Source organism: Trypanosoma equiperdum, assembly GCF_001457755.1.
Source record: "Trypanosoma equiperdum strain OVI genome assembly, contig: ctg_1762, whole genome shotgun sequence".
Taxonomy (NCBI): domain Eukaryota; phylum Euglenozoa; class Kinetoplastea; order Trypanosomatida; family Trypanosomatidae; genus Trypanosoma; species Trypanosoma equiperdum.
In genome coordinates, this window is record NW_027123796.1 from 1 (window position 1) to 8,712 (window position 8,712).

Below are 8,712 nucleotides of genomic sequence, written 5' to 3' on the forward strand. Positions count from 1 at the left end.
TTATTTTTATTATTATTATTATTATTATTATTGTTATCACTTAATACCATTACCATTATTACCCTAACTAATATGCATAAAATAAAACAAAACTATAATACCACTTATTTCGCATATTCTATCGCCATACCACTTTGCAACAGTAGGAAACGTGACACCAAAATTTCATATTTTCAAGTTTTAATAACCTGGTGCTAAAATATATCAAAATTTAATGTACTTTAGTAGATACTTTTAAAGACGCTAATTTCATAAATTGTATAAAGTTGAGAAAAAACTTTTAGAAACTTAATCATAGACGCAAAAACGCAAGCAAAAGAGGGGCCTTTATCACAAAAGAATTGCTTCCTGTAGTGTTTGTGGTTTTGTCATCTTTTCCTGTTTCTTCAACTTGTGCTATGCATTTTTCATCTTTTAATTCGCACCCATCTTCTGTTTTGCACTTATCCTTGTCGCTTATTGCTGTGCATTTGTCACTTATTTCTTTGGTATGTGGCACACTTGTCGTTGTAGTTTGTTTAATTGGTTTGCTCGATAGATGCTTTCCAAATAAATAGGGTAAAACTGTTGAAGCTTCGCCAGAAGTTGCTATTTCTAAAGGTGTTTGCCGTATTGGCTTTTCCCTTATTGTGATGTCGATTTTGTTGACCGTCAAGTCTTTGACGAAGCCTTGTTGATAGCCATCTTCCGTTTTTCCTAGGTAGGTGTGAATAAGCTTTTTCCGTTCTTCCCCTGCGGGCGGAGCTTCCTTGCCTGGTGATGCCATATCTGTTATTGCCTGCGCTATTGTTTCGTCTTGCTCGAGAGTCATGAGCTTTTCTTTGTGTGGTTCTACCAGGTTTGGGAGACGTGTGTTTTTGGCTTTGCAGATTGCTGCTGCAAGTGCTGTAGGTGTGTACTCCTGCCATGCTTTCGAGCTGTCGTGTTCCTTGCATTCGGTTTCTTTGTTGCCGTCATGCAGGTCGATTTCTTCGGCTGCATCTGTTCTTGGCTGTGCTGTTACCGTGGTTCCCAAAAGGTCAGTGGCACTGACTAGAGCTGTGGCAGCCGTGGTCGTGCAAAAGCCGTGGGTTTCTGTGGAAGCGTGTGCTAGGCTCGCTGCTGTTCCTGTCGCTAGTGCCCTGATCGTCAGCTTTTGCAGGGCAGTGGCTTCCCCTGTTGCCATTTTGAGCTTCTTTATACTTGTTAAGTCTGTATTTGCGCTTGTTATTTGCTCGACGTCACTGCCTTCTAGAGTGCAATTGTTTGTCGTATCGAGAACCAGCGTATGTACAGCGTCGCATTGCTTTCCGTTGCCGTACGTGGCGCTGGACGCGGTCGGCTGTGAAGCTTGATCAGCTGTTGATCCTTTAACCGTGTTGCGTGTGATTGTTACCAGCGTCGCTTGTCGCATGTTGAGAAGCCTCTGCGCTTCTGCATATGCTTGTGTTGCCGCCTCCACATCTGTGGCAGCTGAGCTGAGGCGCCTGGCCGCCAGTGCCGACATTGCTGTGAAAGCTATTTCTTTTGGTGTTTCACGGAAGTTGGCCGCCGCGAGCTCGTACGCTTGCTTAGCAGCTTGTAGCGTGGCTAGGTCCTGTCGCAATTTTTAGACCGTTGCTGAGAGTTTCTCTTCCAGCGCTTTGGCGTACCTGGCTTCCGTGCAGGCGCTCTTTACCTCCCTGCCGGCGGTGTCTTGGTTTGCAGAAGCTACATAAGTGACCAGAAATTCAATTAGCGTCGCATAGGTTCGTTTCATCTTGCTTGAATTTGTCGCTTTTACCGCAAACGTTGGAGAGATGTTGTCAGCTGCTGTTAGTCTATCCTGAGTATTATAGGGCGAAATTCCAGTTAAAGGCCATTTACAGTTTTTTTTACCAATTTTTATCCTTTATCTATAAACACCCTATCATTTATTTTCCAACTAACTAAGCCCTTCATTGTTTCAAATCACTTACAACATTCATACACAAACACACACACATACACACACACACATATATATATATATATATATGTCTATATATGCTTTCAACTTTGTGGCTGTTAACGGGTTGTATTTTCTACACTTTCATCTGAGTATACTCTAACTGGAATAATAAAGTAACAGAAGTCTTTTTCAGGGACACAATTCCTCTTCGCCTTCTATTCTACCTCATTCTGATCTTTTCTTTGCTTCAGCTGAAGACTCTAAAATTTGGCTTCAAAAAGCTTCTTCATTACTGCTTTTTCCGTTTTTAATATACTTTGTTAGTTGTGCATTAGCAACCATTTTTATATAAATTACTCAATCCATAAAAGGAGCTAGTGTCTGGTAAGTATTACAATAAGAAATTTTAGTAAGTATCACTTCTAACTTTTTCCACTTCTTGGAGATCCTCCGTTCGGTTTATACACTCAGTTTCCTATTCTTTTAACGCTTACCTTTACTACAGCTTCAGCCAGTAGAATGTCTTTCAGGGCACATTGCATACAACGTAATATCCCATTTTATGCGATGTCTATCACGTCTATTGGCCTGATTGCTGTTTTTGCACTTCAGCGAAAAGCGATCCCTTCCCAATCTCCTTTCATCTCTTTCCTCTGATAATTATTTAATGATATTCGTCACGCCCTACTAATCCTCTTTACTCACCACCACATTAACAAATTCCTCTTTTTACAACTATACATTTATTTTACGTGCATTTCTGCACTGGATTTATTCTTTACTACTGTTACTATCATGTTAGTATATACACACTCTCACAACACTCTTCTATTATTATTATTATCATAACCCTATAAAATATCCATTAGGTAATACAGATTATAATAGCACTCATTTTTCATACCATATGGCACTACTTTTTTACCCATATGCTACCTTTACACAATGATCCATCCTTTTGTAATTGAAAAAATATCAGATTTTCACATTTTCATCAGAAAGTGTTAAAATATATAATACTCTAACAAATTCTAACAAAAAGCAAATTTTACATAAATTTCCCAGAAATTGAGTAAAAATCCTTAGAATTCTTAAGATTATACCAAACTTATGGACGTAGCAGCCATACCCATGGTGAATTGTTTGTTTTCTAGAAAAATGGAATCCTGAAACCTGCCTTTAATCCATCCACAAACGGCTTTCTTACCCTCTTTTTTTGTGCCTGGAGCTTTAACACAAGTTTCGGGGTCATTATAAATAGCACAAATGGAACCTGTTGGGGCGGCTCCTTCTTTTAGTTTGCATTTGTCATCTTTCCAATTGCATGGGTCTTTGCATTTGTCTGCCGCGTTTATTATCTCACAAGCCTTGTCAAATTCGGAAGGTGCTGCCGTCTGCTTTTTATCTGTCGAGTCAGTTGTGGGTGTGCCCTGAGTTGTTTCTCCTGTCTCTTTCATGACTGCTTTAGTCTGTGTCGGTTGCTCTAGTGTCTTGGCGCTTACAAGTGCTGCCAGCATTAGGGTTTCCGCTTCCTGTAGTCTCTGCATCGTAGCCGTTTGTTTCCTTAGCTTCGCTTTTCGCGCCTTAAGTTTTGTTGCCGCTGATTGTAGTTCGCCTAACCATTTGACTGTTTGCTCCGTTGTTGTTTGTTGGGTTGCGTAATTTGTTAGCTTGACGCATATGCCGTTTGCTTTGTTGCCATCGCAGTCTGTGTTCTGCTTTAAGCTTCCTAGATAACCGTCGCTGCCTTTTATGTGCACTAGCTTCCTTAAGTTGTCTACTATGCTCTGAAGTTCAGAACCATCTGGGTCCGAGGGTGAACCAGGGCCGCAGCTGTCTACTAGCGCTTGAAGGTCGTTATCCGGCATCTTACTGCTGGCTGATGCCCAGCTGCTTGTGAAAGTTAGCCCGCGTCTACAGACATCATCCTCGTTGCCTGCGTTGTGTTTTTCGCAAATGCACCCTAGTGCTGCTGCTGCCGTCGTAGGTTTCGCCGCGCCGTTGTCACTTTTGCAGTGGTCCGCCCTGTTTCCTGTTGCTGCGTCGCCGAATGCGGTTGCCTGCGTTATTCCTGTTTCGCCGTCAACGTCGCTTCCGAATGAAATCGTTCTGAGTAGCGTTTGCAGCTTCGCCGGTTGGACGCTTTCGTCGTCGTCGGTCAGCACATCTGCGTCAGCGCCGCCGTTTAAAGCTGCTGCTGCGTAGGCGTTGATTGCCGGTCTCACTTGCTCTTTTTGCCAGTCTGTTAACTTCGTTTCCACGCTGTCTTTCAGGTAATTGTCCTTGCTTGGTTCCTTGACAGCTTTGGCCGCCTCCAGCCACGCAGGCCAAGAGGTCACCCACGGCGGGTCCGTTACATTTGCTTTGTCTGGTGTTTCAGCCCAGTCAGTGGCTGTCGGGCCGATGAAAAACATTTTTTGCCAGTTTGGTGGACTGACGGTCATGTTTAACTTGTTAAGTTTGGAACGCATACCGTTTAGGTCAACGCTGCCTCGGTCATCCCTAATACCGCCTTTGGCGAGACGTATTAGTGCGCATAGTTCGCGATATGCGGCGTTGTTTTCGTTTGCGGCAATATTAGCTGCTGCGGGTCTCATTAATATTAGCGCATGGGTAACAAGAGCTATGTGTGCTATCATGGTGTCTGGCCTCTTGTGGCGAGTAAGTATAAGTGTTGAAATAACAAATAGGTCAAGCAAGTGCAACAAATGCTACAAGTTTTTCTATGTGTACGATAGTTGTCATGACCCTTGGTTCCATCATTATTTTGCTTATATATCTCTTTGTAGTGGAATTCAGGTATTTTTTTGGAGAATCAAATTTTGGTCTTTCAAACTTTTAGGCAAGGACTTAGTTGAGACTTCGGTTTTAAAGTTCTGCCTTTTGCCTGCTACACTTGGCTTTCCATGCCTTGTTATAATTCCTTGCGAGGTCGTCTGTTTTGTGCCGTTTTCTCACAGGCTATGGGGTCCGTGAAAATTTCCGTTTAGGCTGCTGACCTTGATGACATCTTTATCTGCATTACGAAGTTGGTGGCCGACGTCGTGGTAGGATTCAGTGGCTATAAATTAAGTATTTTTCTGTCTACCCGTGCTATTTTACACATAATTGTGTATTGTGCTTTTGTGACTACAGCGCCGATGTCTCCTGTGTCTGGAATCGCTGTTGGCGTTGCGGATGCAGATAAGCAAGACATGACATCGCCACATGTTTTATGAACTGCGTAATTACATTTAACAAGGTTGTTGGCCGAGCTAAAACATGACTAGATGTCACAGTCAACTTCTTGTGTCGATCTGGCTCCTGCGCAGAATTTAGTTATGTCGTACTGTCAATCAAATGGCAGAAACATGCAAAACAAATCCTCGAAAGCGAGATCCGTCCAAAAAAATGTAGGTTATGGTCCGTGTTGGGATATAATCTTGCCTGAATTTCTTCAAAACATTTTCGAACACCAGTTATATTTATTCTTTCATGCGGAGAAAGACTAAATTTGGGATAATGTGACAAACTTTTGTTCAGTCTCCTGGTCACGGTCAGCACAAAATGACAATCCTGCATATGAACTATTAATAACCTCTCCAACTTTCTTTTTGGTTGTAGGATTGACATAAACCAGTAAAATAATAATCTCCTGATTTAATGTTCCTTCTTCTCCAACAATATATTTGAGCTCACAATAGTTATTTGTGTGATGTGAAAGTGCATATACTATAAACAACTTTCCAGTGAAATTATTTTCCTTTCTCTCAACTTCAGAATAACTCCAACACGTTTCTCTTTGTAAATTTCTCCTTCTCAATATTTCATCATTATCTATTGAACGTATTCCTGCAACAAGATAATCTACACTTTTCCAAATATTCTTTACACCCTGCGAAACAAATCTCATATACTCATTCTTAACGATTTCAAGCGGAATAGTTTCACCTTTATTAAACAAGCTGTAGAGTTACACACATAAATTAATCCCCATAACAATAAATAATAAACAACTCACTGTAACGTAAATACTTATAATATACTTCAGAACTTGTGATTATTCTACAAACGCAGATACTGCGATTTTTTATATGAACATAGAAGATATTCCAAAAAAAAGGTAGTTACATCACTATGGTGTTTTCATAAGTAAGGCCTTGATTTTGTTATGATATGGTTGATGAAGGGTGTTTCCTATGTTTTTGTAGCTTGTCTGTTTGCACGAATCTTAGGTTAACGTTTGAGATATTAGCTTCACACATATGCAGTACAGTCCTTGAATTTGCATTTCCTTTCTATAAATTTTCTTTGGAAGTGCTGCTAATTATGCTGATTGGTTTATATACACAACGAAATTTACTAGTTTACGGTGATAACTCTCCTAAACAACCGTTATCATGTTGAGCCCGTTATAATCATAAATTTGTGAACTACTGCTACTGTTGTTTCCACAGCTACTTTTGCAGTATCATCTATACAATTGTGTGTATAGTGTCCTTCACGGTAGCATCCTCCAACTTTTTTTCTCTGCTGCGGTGCGTTATTGTGTATACTATTTTTTTCCTTTCCTTTTCCTCTTCCCCCATAGCATCTGCAGATACTGTATGGGCTTCTTTTGGCCCGGAAATTTGGTTATGTAGATTTTTTATATCCATTCCATCATCTCTCTGTGTATAATGATGCCTATTGTCATGTTTGTATTTCAAATCGCCTATATTCCATATTCATCATCCTTTCATTGTTTTTACTATCAAAAAAAAAGTACCCGAACTCTTTTCTCTTATTGTATCACTCACTCTATCGACCGAATTAAACCCCTGCCGTTTATTTAACTGCTTCTATTTTAAACCAAGTATTTGGGCTTCATCACTACCCTTCTTATAATATTTGTATATACACACTCACAACACTCTTTCCTATTATTATCATCATTATCATTACTGCTCTTATTATTGTTATTATTATCACTATTAAAAACCTGAAGAATGAACATAAAAATGACAAAATAAGACAAAAAGAAAACTTTTTATCTTATAATCTGATAACGTTACACCTATATGCCACTATCATAAATATTGACTGAAAATTCGAATTATTCAAAATATTAAAAATTAAATAATTTTCAAATTCCCAATGTTTTGCATATTTTCTGGAAAAGGGTTGTAATATAAGTGAATTCCGTTAAAATAGCACATTTTCATAAACTTAATAAATTTGAAAAAAAAAATATCTTTAAAATTAATAATATTAGCAAAAACGCCAGCAAAATAGTCGCCTTATTAATGACAATAGAATTGCTTTCTGTGGTGTTTGTGGTTTTGTCATCTTTCCCTCCTGTTTCTTGTCCTGCTCGTTCTTCTTCTTTTGCTGCAGCTTGCTTGCCCTTGTCACTCAGTACACATTTTGGCTCCTCATTTTTCTCTTTTTCGTACTTGCAGTTGTCGTTAGTTGCACATTTTTCTGGACCTTTTAGGTCGGCACAAATTTCTTTTGTCGTGTTTGTGATCACCTTTGTGTTAGCCTGAGCCTCCACAAGATCTGATTTAAGCTGTCGTAGGCTGGCTAGTTTTTCCTTTGAGTAGTAAGCCAATAGTTGGTCGAGATGCTCAATGTCGGTTGTTTCTGCCAGTTTTGGTTTTGTCATTGTTGCCTGCCCTGTTTTGGGTTCGACTTCCGTTGTTTTCAGCTCGTTCCATAGCTTGTTTCCTGCGTGTTGCTTGCTGCCAATGTTGTTGTCCACTATCGCTGTTGCCTCCGCTTTTGTGTCGGTGCCCGTTGCAATGCGTCCGGTTATGTTAAGCTTTGCTTTTAATTGGGCCTCTATCGTTGGCTTGCTGGCCAGGCGTTTAAACATCTGCTCTACGCTTTCGTCCGGCGGCGTGGCTGGAGCATCTTTGAGATCCTTGATTGCTCTGTATAGGTAAGCGAGAGGTTTGCCGCTTGGTACAACGCCGTCCCTTGCTATTGCCGCCAGATCCTCGATTGCTATAGTCGTGGATCCTACACCGTTTGTGATTTTAACCAGTCCCCCCAGTACTGTGTAAGCTTTCTGCTCTTGCTGGAACCTTCCGTTGGCGCTGGTTCCGCCGCTCTGATGCAAAATGCATGACGTCGCACCGCCTGAACTTGCGGCGCCGTCCGATACTGCCGTTGCTCCTCTTATGCCTGCGTCGTCTATTTCGGCGGTTGTGATATCCGCGTTGTCAACTTCGAATTTTCTGTTTGTTACTGTACAGCTTTGCCTCACCGGCTTCGTCGAAGGGTGTGCCCCGCCACTACTTTCCAGGAAATACCCGCCGTTGTTTGCTCTCCCTTGCGGATCTCTAAGTAAGCTAATGTATTCGTCTGTTCTGCCGCGTGCCTCTTGTGCCGCTGCTATTGCATTAATTGCAGACCCTATGGCGCCATTTAAGTTAAGCAGACTGCTTTCAGCTTGCTGGGTCGCCATTGCCGCTAGCGCGTTGCATGCAGTTTATATGCTTTCGTCCTTTGTTACCGTTGTTTTTACTTGTGCTGTCAACTTCAGTAGTTTGTTTTTTGCTTTACATGGGATGCCGCTTATTTTCGTTGAGACTCCACATATTACACCAACTGCAGTATCGCTTAATGCTGGGCCTGAAGCTTCAACACGAAAGTGCATATTTTGTGGTAGAAACGAACAAATTAGTGATATAGTTAGTGGCGAGACAGCCATATTGCTTGACTCACTTGACATCTGAAAATCATAAACTCTGGGCTCTACTTTGATGTTGCACTGGGTGTTTTTCCGGTGGTATAGAAGTTTTATTCTCCCTGGCGATACCGGCCACCTCAACGTGGTG

At 41.1% G+C, this 8,712-nt stretch overlaps 3 protein-coding genes and 1 pseudogene across 4 annotated transcripts; all 4 read right to left on the minus strand.

Moving 5' to 3' along the window:
* Positions 1-292: 292 nt before the first annotated feature.
* Positions 293-1,486, minus strand: TEOVI_000536500 (uncharacterized protein; the record flags this gene model as incomplete). The annotated part of the gene is made up of 1 exon (XM_067223062.1): positions 293-1,486. One exon carries the CDS (start codon positions 1,484-1,486, stop codon positions 293-295), a length of 1,194 nt encoding a protein of 397 aa, XP_067079163.1.
* A 1,520-nt stretch (positions 1,487-3,006) lies between these two features.
* Positions 3,007-4,548, minus strand: TEOVI_000536600 (Trypanosomal VSG domain/Trypanosome variant surface glycoprotein C-terminal domain containing protein, putative; the record flags this gene model as incomplete). The annotated part of the gene is made up of 1 exon (XM_067223063.1): positions 3,007-4,548. The coding sequence occupies one exon, from the start codon at positions 4,546-4,548 to the stop codon at positions 3,007-3,009; it is 1,542 nt and encodes a 513-aa protein (XP_067079164.1).
* Positions 4,549-5,477: 929 nt separating this feature from the next.
* Positions 5,478-5,885, minus strand: TEOVI_000536700:pseudogene (annotated as a pseudogene). The gene has a single exon. A coding segment is annotated over exon 1 (408 nt).
* Positions 5,886-7,088: 1,203 nt separating this feature from the next.
* On the minus strand, positions 7,089-8,339 carry TEOVI_000536800 (Trypanosome variant surface glycoprotein (A-type)/Trypanosome variant surface glycoprotein C-terminal domain containing protein, putative; the record flags this gene model as incomplete). The annotated part of the gene is made up of 1 exon (XM_067223064.1): positions 7,089-8,339. One exon carries the CDS (start codon positions 8,337-8,339, stop codon positions 7,089-7,091), a length of 1,251 nt encoding a protein of 416 aa, XP_067079165.1.
* Between the last annotated feature and the right edge of the window lie 373 nt (positions 8,340-8,712).